At 38.0% G+C, this 25,416-nt stretch overlaps 1 protein-coding gene across 14 annotated transcripts in view; it reads right to left on the bottom strand.

Annotated features, from left to right (window-relative positions):
- RGS7 (regulator of G protein signaling 7) overlaps window positions 1–25,416 on the bottom strand; it is a 268,219-nt gene that overhangs the window by 16,285 nt on the left and 226,518 nt on the right. For 2 of the 14 annotated variants that reach the window (XM_048079899.2, XM_066993974.1), the window contains 4 exons: window positions 16,839–17,025; window positions 13,358–13,447; window positions 12,045–12,098; window positions 1,645–2,125 (listed from right to left, as the gene is read on the bottom strand). In XM_048079899.2, coding sequence (XP_047935856.2) covers window positions 1,967–2,125; window positions 12,045–12,098; window positions 13,358–13,447; window positions 16,839–17,025 — 490 coding nt within the window. In that variant the 3' untranslated portion in view covers window positions 1,645–1,966. Of the gene's footprint in view, window positions 1–1,644; window positions 13,448–16,838; window positions 17,026–25,416 lie in introns of those variants that run through there. The other 12 variants (XM_048079901.2, XM_048079902.2, XR_010830253.1 and 9 more) reach the window with 12 other exon arrangements.

Genomic DNA, 25,416 nt, shown 5'->3' with positions numbered 1-25,416 from the left:
GCAATATACCAGCTGATGCAATTGGTGGCAGCAGGAGTTTGGAAATAAATATCTCCATTTGGCACTGAGAAGTGAAACAGAGCTCAAATTTCTGTGGATTTCTTGGACCCAAGTTCTTGCCTCAGAGCTCACATTGCTGTGGTAAAGGAAAATTAAATCTCAGAGTTTAAGATCTGGGGTTCAGTGTGGCTACTTATTAGAACTCATCTGGCCTCCCTAGACTGTGAATATTTTGACTTGACCTAGATGGAGCTCTTAATAAAATCAAGCTCTCATAGGCATTTCCAGTGTTCTGTGATAAAATTCAGCTCAGAAGAATCATGCTGACAGAAACTGTGACACCTTAACGCAGAGATTATTATCCTAGTTAGAAACCAGAAACATAGCAGCATGTGCAAACAAAGAACAAAAAAAATCCCTCCTCCCCAGAAAATTCAGCTGAACAAAAACCAAGGGAGCAGCCATTCACGGTGATGTACAATGTGTTTGGTTCTGGGTTTGTTCAGACCATCCCTCTAGAGATGCTGCAGTCAGGGTTACAGCAGCTCAGCAGCCCTGTTCCCAGTGGCAGCAACACAGATAGGCAGCTGGTGTTAACTGAGATGACTCGAGCACCAATGTATTCAAATTTATTGCCTGATTGTGTCTATGACTATCCCACTTTGTGTATGGAATGGGGGTGGGGGGTATTTTTAGGTTTGGTAGTCCCTTTGAAACAAGGTTCCTCTTTTCCAATGTCACACAAAAGTCAGTACCACAGATGGTACCAGCTCTGGCTGACCTGAGTTTCTCCTATGCGCTGCTAAGAAGGCTCTTTCAGCATGTTTGTCCTATGCATCCTACAATGCCCTGGGGGTATTTGCAATTTGACTTAGCTCACACCATACTTTTGTGCTCAGAGATTCTGCCACTATCTTTACGTCATCTGTATCAGTCAGAAGTGCTGCTTTTCTTCTGCCAAGCACAGGTTTTCTGGTTCCAGCTCAATTTAGCTTCAGAAGGCCCCACATCTGTTGTCTCAAGGACAACAGCTACACACTCTTGTAAACCTATGAGTAGGTCTTTGTGAGTAACCTCAGTATTAGACATACAACAGCACACTTGAGCAGCAAACTGAGCCCCTGACTTAAAATTGCAAGTTCCTACATTTACTACCCAAGGTTTGCACTCTATTCTCAGCACTCCCAAACCACTGCCTTTTCAGCTTAAAATGTTGCATTGACACATGACAGCAAGGAGAAAGAAACAGCGTCTTATTTAGCAAATACACACTCATGGTTTCAGCTAGATTTGTTCAAGGTCATTCCTAAGAAAATGCACTTCACTTCATCTGCTCTTGGGCAGCAACTGAATCACTGAGCACACTGTACAGGCTGCGCTCTTACAGACCTGGTCTAGCTTAAAGAAAGGTTTGCTTATGTGATGATGAGCAAGCTGGAAAGGTCTCACTGCTGCTAGCTTGATAAAAAGAAAATAAAGAGTAAATGATTATCAATAAACTGTGTTTGGTTAGGTGTCACTGAGAGAAAGAAAATGCCATTTCATGTCACTTTTTGGAAAGCACAAGGTAGGTAACTTTTAGGAATGATTTTGCTCTTGACTAATCTTCAGATTCAATATTAAAATCTCAAACTTCCCAAAGGAAAGAGATTCTGCATCTTTTAATGAAAGATAAAACAACAATATAAACATACACAAATTTACAGAGAAAGGATCAACTTTAATACATCTGGAGTAAAAGGTGTTCTTTTTTAAATATGGTATAAAAATAAATGCAAGAAACATTAACAGAGAATATACAGACAACAGACAAAGACACAGGCTTTCTTTCTCAATGTGAATACATCAGTGAAATGAAACCTTCTGTGCTAATTCATTGTGCAATAAATGTGATGCCATATGTATATTTATTAATATATGCATTTTTTACATTTCTTCCAGTTTTTGATTGACGTATTTTTTTTTTTTAATAAACTGTGCCTAGCAGAAGCTTTTTTTTCACTGTACTTGAGCTTGCAGAAAATAAAAAGACACAGATCCAGCTGGATATGAAGGAGGAAGTGAGCAGACAGTTTTCGAAATGGAGGCATCGATAGGCTAGAGAGTCCCTCGGAGTCTGTAATGCCTTAGTATACACAAAAGAAAACAAGTCAGGTCCTTGCTCATGCAACATCTTGTTCTACTGTCCTCTGATTCAGGCAATCAGTGAGCTACAAAGTATGTATAATGATTTGAGTCTGCTTCCATGCTACAAGGTGATCCTTTTAGTAGGACTGCACTAGACTGGTTAACCTCTTTGATGTGAGCGATTTCCCCTGAGGAAAAGATAAAAACAAAAAACAAAAACAGAAAACAGAGGCATGATCACTGCAAACCTGTTCATCAGCAACCACTTAGTGTTGCCACATCACTGTCAAATAACTAGGGGAACCAACTGGAGTCTGTCAAATCTTAAACCACAGGAAGCCCTTATGCTTGCACACCTGCACTGCCAGCCAGCCAAGTTGTTTCACAGAATAATCCACAAATTCAAAGGCCATTTTTGAGTGAGATTGGGTTTGGCTGCTAAGAGACGACTGCTGAGGGCTTTGCTGTTGGTCACTCCCAGAACTTCAAGATGGCCACCACAAGTGAGGGCACCTTATGCTACAAAGACGAATGTGCACACTGCAGTAGCTCTGTCACAGATGGTAAAAAGCTCCTTTAAAGCTCAGGTAAGGAAATAAGAGGCAGATTGCATACAGGCAGGAAACAGCTTTTCCATGAACTCAGCTATACATTTGCTGAGACTGCGTTTACTGTTTATAAGGACCATTGGTCAGGTATACTACATGGGACTACATATCACTGCTTAGAAGGTGTTTGGATTTCCACTGTCATTTTCCTCACCCTCCTGTTGCAAGCATGCAGTTTCAGTTTTTTAGCAAGTTCTTTTAATGAGGTATAATGACTGTCCCACAAGAGTTAGCTCTACAGTGTGGAAAGGATAGCATAGGTTATGTTGTCATGGTGTTTTTCAGGCAGATTTGAGCTTTAGCTAAGCCAGACAAAAGCCATGAAACCACGTAAGTGTCTCTTAGGGCCACCCTACTGTGGCTCGAATTCAGCAGAGGCAGAGCTGGTTCAGCAAGCTTACACCGCTCCTCAAAATACCACAGGCATACCCTGATAGTGTACCATAAATAGATAATAAAATATTAAACAGCAAATGGCTCTGCCTAACATTATAGTCAAAGGATATTTAATATTTACATTTATTGTATTGTTTATCTTAAGTGAACAACTCAGTAAAATCAAACTGACTTCAAGACTACCATAAGAAATATAACCGTGAAGGGATGCTACATCTGCAGTAAATGGTAAATGAATTTATTCTGTCATATCAATGAGTTGTTAAGTCATCTGTTGTATTGTAACTCAGTGGAATTACACAATTTAATATCTATTTTCCTTACCAATTAATTTTATGTTCAAAGGGATATGCAAGTTGGTTTTGAACATTTGCCCAAATGCAATATATCAGAATGGGTCTTGACAAAAAGAAGAATAGCTATTTTATTCTTTGTGCTCTGAAATAAAAGTCAAACAAATGAGGATGAATTTTTCCCCTACAATATAATTTTGACGGGAAATCATGGTCTGCGATGTTGGATTAGACTGCTCATCTATCAAGTTCACCATATCACCTGACAATACTACTACTTACTTCTTTGAAAGATGTCTCCTTCCTGGCATGGTCTGCCCCCTGTGTCTGGCTCTACCTCTATGAATTTTTACCTACATTAAATTCAGTTTCTTGGCATACTAGTTTCTTAACCTACAAGCTCGGCTACTTTCTGCAAATATGTATGAGTTCCATTGAGTACTGATCTGTCTAATAATTCCCTTCCTGGAGGTTTCTATTAGTTATTAACGCAATTCACTCAATGATGCACTGGAAAGCTGCACAAGCTTTTATCATGGGATAAAGTCTGTGAATTAATTTTGCATTTTTATCTGCAATAACTGATTATTTAGGAGTTGTAACTCCATGGAACTTTTAAGATGAACCATAACCACACTCTAGCATGTCAGGAATGAACTGTGATATTACATAAAGTAGGAGTTTTTAATCTAAAAGCAGGTAAAAAACTATTGGTTAATTAGTTGACCTGACTTGATAATCTGATTCAATGTAATGACATTTCCCCTATAGACACATAATGATATCATAACATTTTATTTTTTTTAGGTGTTCTGCATCACTTCCACCATGGATATTGCTTGCCACAGTAAGCTGATGGTTTTTGGATACCTTTTCCCCTAAGCCCAACAGTGATCAGGATTTCTGATTTGGTTGGTCCTTTCCTCCATCTCCCTTCTCTGCCCAGAGAATATTACACTCCTTAAAAGATAGGTGTCCACCTGAACAACATTTCTCCAGGTATTAATAATTCAAAATTATCTTATAGGTGGAAAAGTGACAACCTAGACAACATGCCTTCCTCAAGAGATCTCCTTCAATTTTTATTCTGAATCCCATTTAGTCCTCTGACTGGAAAAATAAGCTTTAAAGGCATAGAATCCATAGCAGCCCTAAATAGAGAAGTGTTCCATCTTCTTTTTCAGTTCTATAGGCATTTGTTATTTCCAGTTTACAGGCAATTTCCTTCAAACTCTGTTCCAGCATACACGTTTAAAATAAAACCTGATTCTTTAGCTCTGTATGGTTGGGTTTCATAATTATCACGTCTAAGAGATATGCAGTTTACAGTCTGATATAAGGATCATCTCTTGTGAGTCATAATTTCAGGGTTGAGTCTAACTATTTCTTTCGGATACAATGTTAATAACATTCCATAAGCCAAATTTTATATTTGTTCAACTACATCAAACAGGCCAGTTTTGAGAGGTATAGCATATGACTAATCACACACAGGAAAATGTTTGCTGTACTAATAAGGCTAAAGAAAAATTGAAAACAAGTTCAGAAGAAGTAGTAGATGCGCATCTAAATAATTAGAAGATACATATTTAATATTAATTTAATATTAATTTAACATTTTAATATGTTCTTGCTATTGACATGTAGAAGTATATGCCCAAATTTTAAAGAAGAGTAGAATTTTTGTGTGTATAGGTACAGTTTAGCCAAATGAATTGAAACTATTTAACAATTTTATTATAATACACCAGCATAAATGAAACCCTGCACGCATACCCTGACAAGGGAGTCAGAGTACAAGGAGGCAGCAGAGCAGCTGGAGTAAACAAGTACATTGATGAATACGAAATCAATTGGTCTCAGTGTTCGTGTCGCTACCTTAATGTATTAACATTTTTAATGCAGACTTGTCCTTCCAACTGTACTTTTAGAGATCTTGGGGGGCGGGGGGAACTCCAAAAATGTGATGATTTATGAGGTGCTACGTACAAGTGTGCTGACTGACACTAACACCTCAAGTAATCAGACAAACAAGTCAGCAACAACCTCAATACATATGTGGCTTATAAGAAATCAATATGAAATTTATACAGGGGACAGAGCTGAAATGTATGAAGATTAGAAGATTAATTTTCTAATTCTCTTCTTTTTGGCTAAGCAGCCTCAGTGGCTCTTCTTTCATGTTTCTTTATGGTCCCTAGAACAGATGTTGGTAGAACTGGAAAGGGAACTCCATTCATTCAACTGGGAAACGGAGAAGAGCATGAACCCTTCTAGGAGCAAAATGAGACACTGAGCTTGGATCAACCCTCCTTGCTCTCACCATTCCCCATCCACTCACACGCGGCACAGCTGCAGCATGCCAGCAGCTTGGCCAGCATCAGCAGACAAAACTCCCAGGTGACTTTCCCAGTGCTATGCACAGAGCTGGTATAAACAGCTTCTGGCAGAAGCACATCTGGAGAGGCACAGGAACAGAAACTGTAAGTCAGGTCAGTATTTAGCCAGCCCTCACTTCTCTAACAGGCTTTAGCGTTGCCCACGGGGTCGGGATTTTGCTTCAATTACCAAAGCAGCATGGGAGGCTGCTCTCACCCAGCCCCACGGGTGTATTTCTCTTTCAGAAAGGTGCTGAAGAGGAGGAAGGTAGCATTTACTGAATTTAGGGGATGACTTCTCACAACAGCTGCATTGCTAAGTGGCTGCATGTGCAAAATCCTCCTGCTTACTGTGGGGAGTTGCAGTCCTCTCCTCATTTCTCACTGGGGCTGTTCCTTGTCTTGGAGCAGACCGTAGACAAGAGGCATTGGCTGAGCAAATGCATATTCCTGATTTTACTCATTCTAAGCTGGATGATGCTCCCTCTTCCTTTCTTTTTCCTTCCCCAATAATATTTGCATTTACTGATGAGCTGCTCTCATGTGTGATTAACCTACAAGCTCTTGCCAGATGAGGCAGTTTTATCTTGAAAAAACATTAAAAGGATGGGGTAAAACCTAACATTTTCCAAGGTGCCAATGCACTGGACAAATACTTAGTATGTGTTTGTCTTAGGCATGACGCCTCAGATTTCAGTACCACTCTGCAGTTCTCATTCTTGCAGTAGTTTAGGACACGGGTAAATGTTTGTTAGCTGGGAAATGGCAGTCATTGGTCTAATAGCTGGCTCCTACCAGAGACAGAGCTGGCCATGCCAGTACCACATGTCTGCCCAAAGCTTTCCAGGATAAAGCAGAGCAGCACCACTTGTCGTTGCAGAGCAGGACAAGGAGGCCAGCATTTACTGGCATCTCATATAGATGCTCCTGTTGATTTTCCTCATTAAGCTGAGTATCATTACTCAAGGACAGCCTATCACTACATTTTTGGACTAATTATTGGTCCAAACTAAAAATTTCAATTATTATGTCAGTTCTTTTTAGTCAAACATTAGATAAGCCATCTCTTAACTGAAAAGGGAAAAGGCTTTATTCCTATGAGTGCTTATTATTTTTACTACTGTTTTGTATTTTTCAAACAAGAATCTTTGTGATTTTTTCTGACTTTCTTTTTTTTTTTTAATTTTTAGGAATAACCAGTAAGCAAATTTCAATAGACTAATTAGGAAATCTTCCATGCTTGCACATTGAACATAAGATCTCACAGATTGTATTGTATTAAAGTTTGTTCACAATGTTATGCTCCAGAAAATATAGCCTTTGTTTGGATTTCAGGGCTACATGGACTTCTGGTCTGTCATGGTAGAGCTCTCAGGTATGCAACAAGTTTTAATTGTTCATAAAGAAACATTTCTTGATTAATGTGAAATTGATATCTTCATTGTTTCTCAGTAAAGGGACATATTTTAACATGTCAAGAGGTTAAACCAGTTTAAGTATCTATAAAGTCTATTCCCCACTGACAAAAAACGAGGAAGCTATTTTAGAGAGTTTTAATTTCTATCACTAGACCATAATTTGCTACGGCATGTTAAGTGACACTGGACTAAGGCACTGTGAAAATGTGCATGTTCAAGAGACTTCACATTTCCCATCTCATGCATGAAATGGACTAATGTTACTGGTTTGGAGGGAGAAAACATCAAAGGACACTGGTAAGTAAGTTCTTGCAGCTAAGTGGGACAGCTGGAAAGTGCATGGGTAATGTAACATATAATGGTTTTAAACTCGGTGTTATTAAACACAGTCTTGTTTTTGAGGTTATGAGTGAAGATAATCATCATCTGATGGCTCTCCGACTTATATGAACTGAGTTTGGTCAGTCTTGCACTGGCTGTATTTTTCATAAAACACCACGAACTTGAAACAAGCCCATTTCTTCACCTTCTCTACAATTAGGCAGCAACAGATGAAACTCTAACACTGACGGTGGCATCTGAAGCTGTGACACCCACACGTGGTGATGGAGTATCTCCCCCAAGGAGGCTCTGAGGAGGAGGCTGCACCTTGCCCTGCTAGCTTGTTTACTGCTGAGACAAGAAAATGTGTATGCAGTGGCAATTAAGTGAGGCTACTCTGTAAATGTGATGCCTTTGTTTTGGGTTTCCAGATCAGTTATCACAGCTAAGCATCAGGCAGGCTTGCTCAGACTATCAGTCTGCCACTGTCACAAATGCCAATGCACATGAGAAATTGAAGCCAAAAGTCTTCCTTATAGAACCTCTTTGCTCCCATCAACGTTATCAGTGCTTCCTTCACTCGTTTTTCTTTGCAGTGTAGATGCTGTTACTTGAGGTAGAGGGAGTTTTCTGACTTTTTTTTTTTTAATACTGATTTTTTCCTCATTTAAAGTCCTCTAAAAAATTTCATTTTTTAAATGCCACAGAAACAGCTGATTTCTCCCTCTCTTGTACTGTGGCAAGCAGTGAGATTTTCCTGCTCCCTGGCTTATGCCTTTAACTTTCCTACTCACCTCCTCGGGGCTCTGCAGGTGACTAGACCTTAGTTATTCCCAAATGGAAAGCCAAGGGACTGAGCAGGCCAGTGGGGAGCCTGGGGCACACCGTCACTCACTTTGCTGGGACACTTCTGGGTGCAGAAGGTATTCCAAACTATGCAGCTATCCAGTGGCATCATGCCAGCAGCACAAAGTTTGTGTGCACTGTATTATCACACCGTACCTGGGACTATGAATAAAGGAAGCACACCAAGAACAGCTGTGTTTACTACTCAGAGGCAGACTGAGTGTTCAGTAATAAATGTTACATATGGCAAATGCCAGTTTGCTATTATTTTACCTATATTGTACATTCATGCAGGTGTGTTTCTAACACTATACATATAGTCTGTTGCAGACTGCCAAAAGCATTAACAATTTTGCACTATAAAATTTACAGTGCAAGCTAAATATCTGATGCTCTTAGTTGTGCATTTAGGGCTTTCATAAAGTGCACTAAATTATTGAAAGTTTTCTGGAAAGAAAACTCAAAAATGTCAAAGAACTGTAGAGCCTAGTTTTTTATGTGTACATAGCTCCACTTTTAATTTTTCCCCACCAAACTAAGATAATGACTGATTATCCTAGGTGATTTCCATTTAATTTAATGTATAATACAGAGGGATTGCCCTTACAAAGTTTATAATCTTGCTAGTTTAGCAAATGTTTTCTGTAGCAAGTATAATCCACTTTCAGTCATCACTGATCCGTCGAATGAAAGATTCAGGAATCTCCTAGAGTCTCCAGCTTAACAACTCAGGTTATGAATTACAAGGTCATCCTCTCAGGTTCAGTCCCTAGACACAACTGAAGTTACTGTGTTGTTGTTGTTTTTTGTTTGTTTGTTTTTAAAATATTTTAAATTGAAAAAAAAGAGGTCTAATTTAATCAATAGAAAGTCACTTGGATGTAATTAATAAAAAAATAACAGTGAAAATTAATCTTAATTTTCTAAAACATCAGAGGAGAAAGGAAAATAACATTTCCTTCTTTCTAAATCATTCAGAGAGCACAGCATCGGCCTTGGGTGTAGAAGACCCGTTTCAGATCTATTTTCTGTATCGATCAGAAGAGCAAATCTATACCACAGTCTCTCTCTTTGCAGTTGAACACGTTAATCAGTACATTTTAGGATATTCTGAGAAACATTTCCCTCATTCTTGCATGTCGGAACCACTGTACTGAGGTACGTAATTACATACAAACTCATCATAACAGAGAACAAGAATGGAAGAACAAGGATTCCTGGTGGCAAGGGGTTCTGGGCTGGGGGGGAATGCAAACTCAGTCCTCTCATGGAAAAGGTTTACAGTTGAGGATCCTGACATTCTGGAGTAATTTGCAAGCCTCATAGCTGCTGATATAATCAAGAACATATGTTTAGCAGTGACATGTTTTACTTTTGTAGCTGATCTGACTTGACAGACTCCCCCCACATTGATAGAGTAGCAGTTTCAGGAAAAGCAAACCCACAGTTTTTATTTTCTAGCTTGCACCATGAAAAATTAATCACCCTCTTCTCCCGAAGAAGTACCAATGCTTCATGTACAGAAAACTTCATTCCCATCTCTATCTCACAGCTTCTTTGTTGGGCCTGACTTACATCTCTGGCATCCTGCTCTTCTGGTACTTCTGCCCTGGAATTAGCTGCTGAACGTCAGGCATGCCTGCAGAGCACAACGCTGGTGTCTAGTGCTGGTGCACAGAACTGCTGGTTTATCAGCAGCACCGCTCTGAGAGGGAGCAAACTTAGTAAGAGAAATCTCAGTGTTTCCTGCTCTGTCTTCACTTTTTTTTTCTTTTTTTCTTTTTTTTTTTTTTTTTGTGTGTGTGTGTGTGTGTTGTATTTTCCTTACATCTGCCTGCTGCTTGCTATTTCTCTCCTAACAGCCACCTGTTTACATACTTTTTACCATAACCAATTCCTGGTCTGTTGGCTGCTTAAACTCCAAACCTACTTATTGTAGCTTGCCATGCATGATGGCTGGGAAAACCCTGGCTCTCAGAGGTCCCAGATGTACTGCTTTACTTTCTGTGCTCTCTTTCATTGACATAGGCTCATTTATTACTATGGAACTTTCTGTTAAACACCTCCATGGAAGAAAGTAGAATTACCATGTATAACGTTGTCATGTATAATGTTGTTTTATAGATCAACCTATTTAGACAACACACAAATCACACTGCAACATGCTATGGCAACACCACCATGCAAAAAATTGGGGTTTTTGTTTCAAATGTTGGGATAGTTTCCTTTGTGGCTGTTTATTTACTTTTTAGTCTTTTATTGACTTTATCACATTGAATTAAAATTTGTTCCTGATTACAGTGGATTCAAAGCATATTACAGGAAGCCTTTACCTATAAGTAAGTAGTTAAAGGATTACAGTTTTGTTTTAACATGTGAGATATTCCAACAGCCTCACAAAACTTTGTTCTTTCACTGCATTCGTTTCTTGTTCTGATTACTGGAAAGTATATATAATTTAAATACTTGAGGAAATACTCTTAAGCCCCATTATATGGGACGCAGTTCCTGAGAACTGCTTCTCCTTCCCTAGAAACTAAAAAACAAAAACCATGATCTTTGCTGAAAGCTCTAATATTTTTCATTTCAATGCACACAGCTCCACTAACCAGGTCACAGAAAAAGCCACAGACGCACACGCACACACAGCAGCATCAACTGCACAATTCAACAGACAATGCAGACAAACTTGAGTATAATCCAAGATCTTTCTACCTCTTTTCATAACAGGTTAGTGCTCGCCCTCAGTGTTGGTGTACAGTTTTTATGGCATGGGAAAATAGGGATGTTTCTGCCCTACAAAAATAAACGCGTTGAATGCTTTAGTTGGAACTTTCACAATGTTAAAAAAAATCCAAAGAAACTGGATAAGTAAAAAGAATCCCACATTTCAGGAAATCAGTGGATCTTTTGGCTGGTGACAACAGAATGCCCACAGCAAATTCACCAGCCTTCATTTTTTTACCTTGGTGAAATATCTTTCCAAAATTATTATTAAAAAAAAAAAATAATCAGTTCCTGTAGCCCATAATTAAAATCCCACTCAAACCCTTGTTCATCATCAGCATCATTTCTTTGGTCCTGAAGAAGCTGTGCTAGACATTGAAGAAGACAGGGTAATTATTATAGTTTATTTTCCCCTGTACCAAATTACAAAAATGGGACAAACTCTTTTTTAGTAAAACAAAAAGGAGACAGGAATGAAATCCGGTGTATTCAAACGGTATCAGGATTGGTTTTTTTGTTTGTTTGTTTTTATTTTTTTTGGGGGGGGGGGGTGGGGGGGGGGGGGTGGGCAGAGGCACCAGAAAAAGGGACAACATCAAGCAGGTTTTCACAGATTCTTTACTACAACTGAAAAACAAAACAAAAAAAAAAAAGTGAATTATTTCATGCTTCTTAATGCAAAAAGCATGGCTCCCAGAGGTCCATTCCTCCATGTGTGACTATAAAGGTCAGTGGAAAAGGGACTAGGGAGGAGGGGTTCCAATGAAAGCACATTATAAAGCTGTCATTCCTAGGAAAATTCACAAACTGTGATAAGTACACTTTTAACTGTCAGGTTAGAGAAGTAAAAAGGGAAAGGAAGGACTGGTGAGGGGGAAGGGAGAAGGATGTCCCATCAGGTTTACTAGTCTTCTGAGGCAACAAACTTACCACATTGCGTGTGAATTTCTCAAAAGATGTTCGACGATCCAGTGTGTTTTCCAACTTAAATTTAAAATAAAATAATAAAAAAAAAGGAAACAAAAAGAAAAAGAAGGGGAAAAAGAAAAGCAAGAAAAATGGAGTAGAAAAGGATTGATGAAACAATGGACTGCAAAACAAAGTTTGTATAAATCAGGAAGCAAACAAAGGTATGAAGCTGTAATGTGACTGCAAAACAGCAGATGGGCAAAGCAGATATAGTTTTCAACAAAAAAAATATTTTTCATGGGGATCAAAATGGTTTGCTTTAAAAGAAAAACTGAAAATAAAAAGAAATAATGAAGTGCACATCTTGTGTTAATGAACTGACAATCACAAACTTAAGGACTTCACACGGACAGTTGTAGCATTCTGGTATTTTCAACATCTCTCTCTATATTGGATCTTCAGAAATCAATGTTTGAACAAAAAACAAAATCACACAGTACTTTCATATAATTTTAGGTCGTCATTATAAACAATAGAATGCTACGGTGCTAATCACTACCTTATTCCAGTAATGACAGGGCCCTGATTTTGCAGGCACGGGGCTCCCAGATGATTGTAGGATATCATTATTTAGAGCCCACTAATAAATTATTTATCATTATAGAAATCTGCATTGCATAAGCTGCTTCACATACTCTGGGCTATGTCTATTTGGAACTCATTCCATAATCTGGAATTTTCTAAGCAAATATTACATACCAAGACATGAGCCTCTGTTTGCAGAAGTGTGACTTGATCAGTTTTTCAAGTCAGATTCCTAGCCTATTCAGAACTATTCATGTAATAATAGGGAAAGAAACAAATTAGGAAGCCCCTATTTTTCTAGTTGAAATTAGAAGTTATTCATATGAATGAGACTGCTTCTAAACACATTCTGTAGTTTTTACAGGTGGAATAAAGAGAACAACAATTATTACATAAGCAAACTTGCAAACATGAAAGACTATTCTTCTGGGATTTTATTTAATTTTTTAATGTATTTGTAAAGCACTTTGCAATTTAAGGTGCTTCATAACAGAGAAAACAGTACAATATGGGATGTAAAAATAAAAATAAGTTTTGCTAGATTAACTCATTGAAACATGCCCACATGCAGGATATATAAACATATATGTATATTGAACTCCTGTGTGTATGTGACCCTCCAAACACGCCAAGTTGGTCACCTACCAGATATCCAGTTGCACTGGCACAGGGGAGAGAAGACTGAGTATTGTTGCAAACATAACCACTGCTTTGCACAGTGGCAAGACAAAGGCAAGATGGACCAATACCTTTTTCTTGGCCTGTAGCAGCTCCTGGTAGGCACTGGATCGTATAAAACGAGGATAAGAATCACTTTTCATCAGTTTGTAAATGTGCTCCTGAAAGGGAAAGAAGGTGGTGTTACTCTCATAAAGGAAGATATGAGTAAAATGGGAAGCAATCGTGTCTGCAAAATGTATATCAGCTAGCACTATTTTGAATGGGAAGTCCTATGAGATGGGAGGTTGCAATTCTGCAGCTAAGGCTGAGTTGCTAACTGTTGCTAAAGCAGAAATCACAACTATTTGTTATATACAAGAATACAGCACACATTTCTTTAACTTCTTGTCCCTATTTTCACTACAGAATTATCTTCTCTGAGCATTTACAACTGAGTCCTTGCTTCAGGCCCAGTTTCAAACCTCCCTTACATTAGCCAGTTCAGTTAAGTGACAAAAATCAGGAACCTTGGTTTCTTTCCCACCAAATTTTCTGAACTAATTTCTGGAGATGCTTTTCTTACTTGATAGGCTGGAAAAGGAACTAGGTTTCTAATTTAGCACAACAGATAAGTGCTTAACCTACGAGGGATGTCCCTTGGCTTCTCTTGAAAGCATTATTTGAGAGATGTTTATTCTGCTATCCAGCTGATAATATAAAAAGGAAAATGCATATGCAAATTGAAAAGCAGTTCCAGGCTAATCTAATTTCCAAGATATTTATTCTTCAGATGCATATTAAAATCTGGAAACCCTAATCCAGGAAAAAAATGACACAAGCAGTTTATAGAGCTTTTCTTCTTGGAGCATTCTCACCTCTGTAAAATTAAAATTAAAATAAAATAAAAACACTAAAATCATTAATGTAAGACACTTTATAATCTTGTTCTGGTTATAATCTTAGAAGAAGGATTTTTAGAAAAAGAAATCTAAACATGAAATACTTTCACAAAAATATTTAAAAAAATCTACTGAATTGTGTTAGGTGGTTGTTTTTTTTTATTTTTTATTATTATTATTTTTATTTTTTTCACTTAAGCCCTACCTTTTCCTACAAGAAACTTGTAGCACAGCAATCAGGAAAGAACAAATAAACTGTAAAGTAAATACTGCTTCTCAGCTTGCCGCTGGATATAATTAATAAAAAATAAATAAATAAAAAAAAGTACATTAAAAATTATGGCAGGGCAAAATTAAAGCTGATTTTTAATCTTTGTTTTGTTAGAAATTCTCGAGAATAATTCTAAGTGCCTTTCATTGTATTTTCTACACTAAGCTTAGAAAATCTGGTGTATATTCAGAATTTAGGCTTGTGCATTTGGGGGAGTTTTAATTCTGTTCAGTGTGTATGAGAACTGACAATTCAGCCAACTGAGAGCAAAAAGGACTCTGGTACTGTTGTACATATCAGTGGTGCTGAGCATTAAAATGCTATATCTGTTCAAAAATCAACCCTGTAAAAGCAAGTAGAAATTAGGTTGTATTAGTATTGTTAATGTACAATAAGTCAGGAATTGAGGCAGGTTATTATTTAGCACTATCAGTCTGTTTTTACTTATGTATCACTCTCATTTGATATGGAGTTCCATGGTGTCATCTTTCAGTCCAGAAATGCTTTTTAAAGCATTTTAAAGCACAGTTAAATGACTCACTGACTGCCAAATGACTTGTAAGCGGTCCCTTTCTCAAGAGGCAGAGCCCTGCTCCTGACAAAACTCTGGCACATCAAGTGGGGCACAGCGCAAAAGTCCTAAAGCTTTGAGTTGGAGTGTGGTGAGTATGGTCTGTTCCCTTTTCTCTGTGAGATGGAGGCTTCCTGGTTCAAGTTGTACACTGAACTGGATCAAATATGCAGAAGCCTGACAGGAGGAAAAAGTCCTGCTTGCATAAAGACCGCATGCTCAACCTCTTTCATAAATTAATGGGGGAAAAAAAAAAAAAGATCTGAAAGTAAAACAGTGTTCAAATATTACACCTATTTTTACACCTATTTTTGTGAAACAAACATTGGATGCTGGCGAAGAATTTAATTTTCCTTTACTGAGTCAACTGCAAAGACAAATTTTCTTTCCAACCTCTAAACTTGCTGGAGTGTTTATTTGTGCAACATGTCCTTACTGTACACTACTTTCCTAAATCTCTAGTGGCTCAGTAGATGCAAGCAAAAAATGCATGTTTGGCTTAATGCACAGTGTGTATGATATAGTGTCTAATGACAATATTATTGTTGCATCATAGGTTGCTATTCTAATAATAGCAAAATGAGAGCACACAGATTTACTTTCTTTTTGAATTAGTAGAATTATTCCCCCCCCTATTTAGGGCAGAGGCACTTTCCCAAAAAGTAGGAAGGCCAGATTCAATTCCCTTCTCTCCTTTGTGGGACTTGCATCTCCTGACTCCCAAGATGATGTCCTAATAATCAAGCTTTAGAAAATTCTGCAGGGATATGATCTCAGTCTCCTTTTGACACCATTTCACTTTGCATTAATAATTAAATTTTCATCACTGGGCTGCCGATGATACTAGTTCTATGACTTTTACTGTGAATCCAGTTATTTTCTATTGCTTTTCTCAGAAGCTTGCAGATATGAAATATTAAGTTATGAGTCACATGAAGTGTCTCATTTAATATTTAAGTGCTTGGGTTGTTTTTTTTTGTCTTTTTGTTTGTTTGGTTGTTGTTTTTGTTGTTTGTTTCTTGACAAGAACTGAGATTTGTATTTTACTGTTTTGCTTTGTTCTTAACTTTAGCTTCCATCTCAAAAAAAAAGAAAAGAGTACTTTCACAAACCTAGCTCTGACCAAAAGTATTTTTTGATTATGATATTCTGATATTCAAAAATTGACTAAATCAAAATTCCAAAAGGCAAATAAGGTGTTTACAGACTGTTCTTTACTCCTATAATACTGCTTATTTAAGAATACATCTTTAGAACCTTTGCCTGCTGTTCTTTAAATGACAGTTTAATAAGGAACAGAAAATACAACATCCATGGAATGTGATATTTCTGAACAAGCCATTACAAAGTGTTATTTCACATAGGTCATATTTTTTCATGATGGTAACCTCTGACTACTATAAATGACAACAGTTTTAGACATGCATCGAGAGAATAGACATTGAGCCTGTATCAAGGGAAGTCCTTCGGAGACAGATCTTGAGAACTAGAAATTGTTGTGCACAGGGCAGAAGCTTTTCTCTTTATGTAACTGAATAAAAAGATTAAGAAAACAGGAACATGAAAATATAATTTTCATAGCAATATATGCTCTGCTCAATTTGAAGACCGCTTGAAGATTCTACTTCAGGTAAAGAAGTTTCATGAAAAGCATTAATAATTTATAGGCCTCAAGAAACAAAGACATGTTACTCATTTGAATTTCCAAAATGTCATATTAGAAAACAGAGCATTACCTTGTAATTCCCAAATATATCTTATTTAATCTATATACATTACAATAGCAAATATTCTGTTTTATATGTCCCTAAACAGGATTGCAAACTGACCTGAGCATCTTCGAACGTGTATCTTCCAGGGTCCTTTACATTCTGCGTGGTTTTGTCATAACTTTTTGAATCTAGATTGATGGCGCTGGGTGCACCTGGAGCAAGAAATTCTTGCCAGATTTCTTGGACACGAGCAGGAACTTCACGGATAGGCCTCTTCTTCAGGTCTTCTACCGCTAACCAGAACCTATGGTACAATATAGCATCTTGACTTCCAGTTCAGTATGATCACTAATGAAACAGTGACACTCTTCTTTTCTCTTAAAAAAAGTAGTAAAAAAAGTAACTGAAGGTTTCATCTAAAATGCCGTAAAATAGGCAAAATCTATACATTTATGCTGGGATCAGAACTGGTATACTGCATCAGGCAATCCCACTGCCTTAAAAAGCGATTATAAGCCTTCATGAGACAGGTGTGAAATCCTTCATTACTTATGTATGGGTAACTCGCTTACAGGAAGGTTTCCATCTGACTGGAATTAAACTGAGGTTTCATTTCACCTGAGCCACAAGGGCTTATATCACTTATAAACCTATTGCTTTTTGACATTACTTCAGAAGCTAATGAGAACTTATGTTCTTGCTAGCTACATAAATCAGAGCCTTGCTAAACTATAAACTGTATAACTGTATCTGTAATTTTGTTACTTATACTCCACAAATGATGTATAAACCAGAAAAGCATTTATTTTGCCTGCTATAATTTCAATTATTTCTCCAGTAATGCATTTCTATACATATCTTTTACTACAATGCTGAACGGAAGTGCCAATTCTTTTTCCTCTTCTGGTGCAGTGCAAGCCAGCATCAAGCAGCCATGTACAGTGCCAGCCATTTCATGGTATCCTTCCATCAGTCTGGAGGAGGTTCACAAAAGAAAGGCTTGATCACACTGATCACAGCTCCCTAGCTATGAGCTTTGTTACTCAGTTGTCAACTGCTATCATGAGCTCTTTATTGTTTTCTATAGGTGTTCAAACTCACTGTGCAAAACAATTCTAAACTCAGTCAGGATCCCATGCTTAGACATGGTGCAGACCACTTACATAGATTTTATTTATTTTTTTTTCGCCTCAGAGAGCTAAAGTATGACTTTTATCATGTTACATGTCCAATATATACCACTGCAACTTTTCAGTGTTGTTTTGACATGGCTGATCCTGCAAAACAGGTCAGCTGAACCTTGAAGTGAGTTAACTGTGAAACAACTCAGATTTTACAAGGCTGACAATTAATTTAGGTGTACCTTTAAAATGTGTCTCAACCCTGCTTATGCTATGAGATCAAACTGAGCTCTCCTAGCTTAGTTAAATAGGGGATGGTTAGGAGAGAGGAACCATGGAACGGTATGCAGGCCCCTCAAGAAAGCAAAATGATAGTACCCTCAGTCCAATTCCTAATATAACTACTGCACCAACTCCTAAGAGAGGAAAGTAAAGCACAGCAAAGAAAACCTTATAGTACTTCTCCTATAAGACATTCTTCAATTGAGATGATTTACCTTCTGGGAAGCAATTAATCCTTCACAGTCCTGTTTTGAAACTCCTTTGTAGCACAGATGCAAGGAGCCCATGCTCATCACTTGCAAGCCACTACAGTCAGCTTCACTCTAATGAGCTGACTTTTATGTTTTTCTACACCCTCCAGTTTCTGTAGTATCTTTCTGTAGCACAATCTTTCAGTCTAACAATCCCTTAAAATTCTCCAAGAGATAGTGAAGTAATATTGCCCCAGTTTTGCAAATGTATTAATAATGTACAGTGTTGTCAACAAGGTCACAAAGAGAGTCTGTGCCAACACAGAGACTTTTTTTTTTTTTCAAAATTCTGGGTGCCACCACATACCTTTGTGAACTACAGTGTGAATTGGTCACAGATCTGCACAGAGCCTGGGGACATATCCTGAGAATCTGACGGCATAGCAGGAAGAATAGAAGCCTCATAACTCAAGTTTTAAAACTGTGCAGCACACAAACTCTAACTCAGTTCACTCTGTCAAATTTGGGCAACCTACTTTGGTTTCCTTAAGCTGCTTTCAATATTTGCATTTAAAAGTGTATATCCTGCAGTGCCTACCCCTTCAAATGCATCTTCTGGGACTGAATGATTACTCATGTGTATCAAAGTCAGGTAAGGAATAGAAAAATGAAAGGGAAAGAAGTTCTTTGTAAACACACATTTTCTATCACCCTGCAGACATCTTGAGTATCTAGCTCAAAGCTGTCACATTCTTGTTTGTTGCTTTATATCATTGCCAATATTTCTGGAAGTCACCACAAACATGCCTCAGGATGCTATTTTGTTTTGCAAGTAAACTGTTTCCATATAGTAGGCTCAATTATGGGAAAATAGATGGGAGATAAATTGAACTTTGAGAAAACATGCAGCTTCCAGTATGGAATAGAAAGGTTGTATAGATACATGCTTAGAGGCTGAACACCAGATCTTCAATAAATTGATTTTATTTTACTCTTCTAACATTAGTATTCAAAAAAAAAAAAAAAACCACCCTAAACCACCCTATTGAAAATGTGAGGCTTTAAATATAGAAACCTCTTTAAAAGTAGGAAGAAAATACTGATTTCTGCAGTATGTTATGTCTAGGAAGCTTATTTCACAGCCAACATCCAGTTCAACATCTTAAACTACTTACTGAGCTTTCAAGCAAAAATGCCTGCCTTCCTCCCACAGAGGAGTTAAAGTCAAATATGCAAAGTTAAGAAATGCCAAAAATAAGGCTGCCACCTCTTGCATTTTCAGAAATAACATTTCTGAATATCACATGGCAAGCAAAAGCACAGATTGTTGAAAGCAGATTAAATGGAGTCTGTAAGACTTGGTCCCAGATCAAAAAATCTCCCTGTTCCCTTTTATAGCCCTCTGCCTCATGGGCTGTGGCCAGAGCAAGGGAAGACTCCTGTGGCAAAGGAGGCATAGTCTGCAACAGTAAATATATGCAAGGCCAGGCGAGGGGAAAATGGAGAGGGAAACCCAGCTGCATATTCTGGACAATGATATACACAGACACAGTGCTACTTCATGGAAGGATCTAGAGCCCAATCTCTCTGTCTGTGGAAGAAAATTGGAAGTCCTGTTGGTGTAGGTTTGCTTCAACCATGGAGACCTTCTCTAGAGGATGCTCTGTACCATTTGATTAGACACACAAGTATAAACCTTGCCACTGTCTTCTGTCCCAGCATTTGGGCTGCCCCATGCTGGGTCACATTCCAGATGTATAGCTGAACAAGACTGGATAGCACACAATAATTGCACCTCCAGCCACATGACATGGTAGGACACATGTTGCAAGACATCTGGGAATTATGTCCTCCAGCTGGATTACTTTCAAAGTGAGGGTGGCCTTGCCAGATAAATAGCACAGCTGCAGCACAGCTTCTGTCCCATTAACTGACCTAAATGTCTCAAGCAGCCAACAACAGATCCCAGATCAAGCTAATCAGTTAAATTTAGAACAGCATGGGAACACAGAGAGAGAAAAGCTGCACTGATTCTCCACAAATGTGTGATGTTTAGGCAATGTGGAAAAAGTGAAGTGGGCATTACGTGGGCTTTGCACTCAGTATGTAACACAACAGGTCAGAGGACAGACCCTTCAGCATTTTCAGCAAAACCTTAACAACCTTCATAGAAAAAAATCATCTAACATATTCTAGGGGCAGGAAGTACTGCACTTTGACTCCTGGAATCCACCTTCTTGACAAGTACAACTTAAAGCTTCAAGACATAGTGGTGATGAAAGTCTCCAAAAGAATGGCAGAGAAAATTAAATCTTATAGCTAGTTTCTTCTGATCTGATCTGCAAAAATGGCAGCATTTTTTAGACTTGAAGATTACACTTGAGTCTGAAATGGAAGTAAAGCATAGGCAATTTCAGCCTCGAGGATTAAGTTTTGGCCAAGATATTAGCACTCAGAACAGGGGCTCATAATCAACATTATGAGGGATAAACGTTACCAGTGCCCATATTGTGTGAGAAAGTGTCATTGCCAATGTTTCTGTTCAGACTTGCAAACATCAAGGATGGTTTATTGTTCTTCATACTTTGTAACTCTGTCTTCCACTGTTACTGTAGACAGAAATGTTTTGCATTTAAAGTCATCAAGAATGGTCATCAGTAACAAAGCACAGCAAAAGAAGAAAGTGAAACAGGCTGGATTTGATAAAAAAAAAATATATTACCTCTTGCAACATTCTCTCTATCAGTGGTTTGGTAAAAGCACTGTCATGGTGCAATTAAAAGAATAACCAGAACAACTGAAGTAAATTAAACATACAATTAAACACTATGACTGAAACAGTCTGTAGGCAACAGTGCACATTTTTGGTAGTGCATGTAGCTTTTTAATCTATTCATTCTACAGAACATAATTAAAGCAACTATCTCCATTACAGAACATTCTAACAGCAACTTACATGCATGAATCCACGACAAACACTTCACAAAATCTCAGTCTGCCGCAGTCTGTTCACAGAAATTTTATAGAGAAAACACCTAAATCTAGCTAATTTCTCAGTCTATCTCTTCTTTTTCTGGACAACTACAACCCAAAGCTCCTTTTCCTTAATTTACTCATACAATATGGAAACTAATAAATAAGGAACGGGCAACAGGTCCAACGGCTTTTGCTTCTGTGCATCATGGAAGATGTGCTGTCACTGCCCTCCACTGATTAACCTGTGAGGCTTTTGCAGCCTTGGAGATTCCATCTACAGCAAAACTGCATAATGCACTCGGACAGGCTTTCTGATTGGCAAGACTGAAACCATTTCAATCTTCAGATCAGGCTGAAGGTCCTACGAAACAACCACCTGGGAGCAAATGTACAGCCAGCATATGAATACCAACTTTCCAAAGAATTCTGCAGTATAAAGACAAAGGATATGGAGAGGAATGTGGATTTTTTACAGAGATGAAGAAATTAGGCCACCAGGTTCCACATTGCAGTAAGATTCATTTCGCTAGCTCACTGTCTTTGAAAATTCCTTTTTCCATTCTTGGGCAGACTTGCAACTGGTCTCAGTAGCAGTGGATCATGCTAAAACTTAAGTATTGTGAATTTTAAGTACGGTCACCATATCTGTAATGGGCAGTGGGAATCATTATCAAAATTGTGTGGTACTTTAACTATTTGCTCTCCTGTATGCAAAGCAATCCTTCCAAAAAAAGCTGCATGGTAAAGAAAGATTACCAGCCATATAGACTGTGTTAGTTGAATGTAGAATCCAACCTGCTTTTTAGCAAACTGCAGTCACACTGTAGTGAAACTACCACACTGATAGACCTTATCAGACCTTTTCAAGAGGTCATTGCTAAATGATCAAGCAGGGCTAGATTCACTGGGGATGGCTTAGAGCTTTCTCAGTTCCCTCTCCCAGCAGAAAGGTAAGTTTTGCTCCTTTGTTACCATTTAAAACAACACCCCTTTAGAAAGTGAAATACTTTTAATCCCAATTTACAGGCAAAGAAAAAGCATGGAGATACAGAGTAAGAAAGTGAACCCTGATTGCATACCTAATGATTGCACAGTTCTCAGTTTTAATTCATGACTCAAGTTTCTTTATCCCTGTTCTGTTTCTTAAAACACGATCTATATCCACTAAGACTCAGATTCTCAGCCAGCTTAGACACTCTCAGTTCAAGTTAATGAAACAGTAATACCAGACCATTTAACTACCTAGATAATCACACTTGAATACAAACAGTGTATCTGTGTCCTGGTTTCAGTTAGGACAGAGTTAATTTTCCTCCTAGTAGCTGGTAGGGTGCTATGTTTTGGATTAGGATGAGAAGAGCGCTGATAACATGCTGATGTTTTAATTGTTGCAGAGCAGTGCTTACACCAGGCCAAGGACTTTTCGGCTTCTCGCTCTGTCCTGCCAGCAAGCAGGCTGGGGGTGCAGCAGGAGCTGGGAGGGGACAGACCCAGGACAGCTGACCCAAACTGGCCAAAGGGGTATTCCATACCATCTGACGTCATGCTAAACAATATATAGGGGTGGCTGGCCGGGGTGGGGGGCCGGCTGCTCGGGGATAGGCTGGGCATCGGTCAGCGGGTGGTGAGCAATTGCATTGTGCATCACTTGTTTCGTACACATTATTATTATTATTATTGTTATTATTATTTTCCTGTCTTAATAAACTGTCTTTATCTCAACTCACCGGCTTCACTTTCCCGTTTCTCTCCCCCATCCCAGAGAGGGAGGGGGGAGGGTGAGCGAACGGCTGTGTGGTGTTTAGCTGCCAGGCGGGTTAAACCACAACAATCTGGTAGACTTAATTATTGATTCACATTTCAGGGATTTTTTTCACTGAAGTGAGGTATACTACTTCTAATAGACTAATATTGAATACAGTTTCTGCATATCCTGTGTACTGCATTAGGTAGCTTGAATCCACAGTCCCGGCTGTCTTCCTCATTGTAGGTTTGATGATGCTTATTGTAAATTTTATCATGATTATGTCTGCAAAAGGACAAGAGCTACCAACTTGAACTCACTTTGTTGCAGTAGGAAGATATAGATGGAAATAAATATTTTGCCTGAGGTGCCTGTCAAATCCAAAATTAAAAAAATAACAAGAAAAAATGCCATAGTGAGGTTAACAGGTGAGCAAAGAAACAGTCTTTTAAATTTAAGGGTTATTTAACAATAATGCTTGAAACCACCATGTCCAAAAACCTTTCATTTCTGTTCCTGAGATCTGTTACATTTTGACTCCTATGCACAACAAGCTTTACAAATTCATGCATTCTAACCTGACTTTTTGAGCCTAACTGTGCAATGATTTCCCCAGTTTGAAAGTTCATAAATGCAATTGTGAGACAGTTTTCCTTCAGTAAATTAACACAGAAAGTACCTTTTCAGTAAGAGTTTGATATGCCGCCTGATCCTTCCCAGGGACATCCTTTAAGCTCATATTCACTGTTGCTTAGATCATATATTTTATAATGCCAATATAAGAATCTAGAGAGTTAGGCAGAAGAGTAGATGGCATGTCAAGAAATCAGCTCGAACAAATTTCTCTAGGGTATTTTTCTGGATCAGTCACTTGCAGTTTGCCTGTGGTTGGTGTTGTAAATAGGATTAGAAAAAAGAGCTAGGGATTATGTGGGTAACACTCTAGCTGGCAGAGAGACAAATTAATCACAGAAAAGCATAGAAACTGCACCATATACTAGGCTGGATAGATTTATGTTTGAACAGATGCTCTGCATAAGGAATTGCCAGAATGTTTAGCAAATAAAAATAAAAATTAAAAAAAAAAACACCTTTCCTTATTTTTGGTATCATTCTGATTTTATAAATTATCGCTTCACCTGTTAATTAAAGAAAAAACTGTATCCGTGACTAATGAATTTATCAATATACACATATGGCACAGGCTATATTTCCATGGAGGCAAAGGCAAAAAAAATAATAATTTGGGAAATATCATAAAGTCTAGAGTATCTATTATACATTTGTGATGCAAGTTCAGTGTTTGAACATGAACGTGGCCAGCAACTTAGAGAACTCCATCTCCAGTTATTCTGTGGACAATCTTAAATTAAAAACAAGGAGCTCTGTGCAATTACTAAGCATTCAGGAATCAACCCCACAAAATGCTAAATGTTTTTTGTAAGATACATAAAGGTAACTCTACTATAAATAGCTATGCTGCACCACTTAGGAGTAAGAGTTAGCACATTAAAAAGGGGTTCACAATTTTTCTAAGATTTGGAATGTGTGCAAATAGGATTTTATATTCCTTATGCTACTGGTGAATGGGAAGTGATGTAGATGACATCCAACAAGAAGGTAGAATAAAGAGAAAACTATAGTGTACATGCTTTTGTACTATATACAGTCTGATTTGTCTATTGCAATGCTGCTATTTATCCCTTTGGAATAACACTTACCATAATAAAACTTTCTTAGAAAAGCAACAACAAAATATGCTATTAGCCAATGGATGGACTACCATCAAAAACGGACTACCGTCAAATCATATTTCTCCCTCACTTAAAAAAAATATTGCTCATATATATATATATATTTAATTCACAATTCATACACTAACAGCACCTTTGAATTTTGCAATTAGTAAGGAATTTGAGAGGTAGCTGTCACACTGCTTTTGTTGTCTGATCAACAAGTAGGAAAATTTTTTCATTATCTTGGTGGAGATTTTCAAAAGACCAACAATCCACAGAAATCTGACCAACAATGAAAGTTTATGACTTTTATTTCTAAATCCCTTTTAAAAACAATTTTTCTTTGAAATTTTACTTTTCTCATCACACCAGACTTAATAAAAGCTACTGAAAAAGCTTTGAATGTGTCAATATCTTAAACCTGTATAATAATCTGTATAATCTGTCCAGAGAGGCTGTGGAGTCTCCTTCTCTGGAGATATTCACAACCCATCTGTACCCAGTCCTGTGCATTGTGCTCCAGGTGACCCTGCTTGAGCAGGGGAGTTGGACTAGATGATCTCCAGAGGTCCCTTCCAACCTCAACCGTTCTGTGACTCTTAGATAAATAAAATGAGCTGAGAGAAAGCCTTTTACATGGGTATT

Source organism: Anser cygnoides, chromosome 3 (assembly GCF_040182565.1).
Source record: "Anser cygnoides isolate HZ-2024a breed goose chromosome 3, Taihu_goose_T2T_genome, whole genome shotgun sequence".
In the NCBI taxonomy this organism is placed as follows: Eukaryota; Metazoa; Chordata; class Aves; order Anseriformes; family Anatidae; genus Anser; species Anser cygnoides.
The sequence above is the reverse complement of the archived record's forward strand: the minus strand, read 5'-3'. Positions and strand labels throughout refer to the sequence as shown.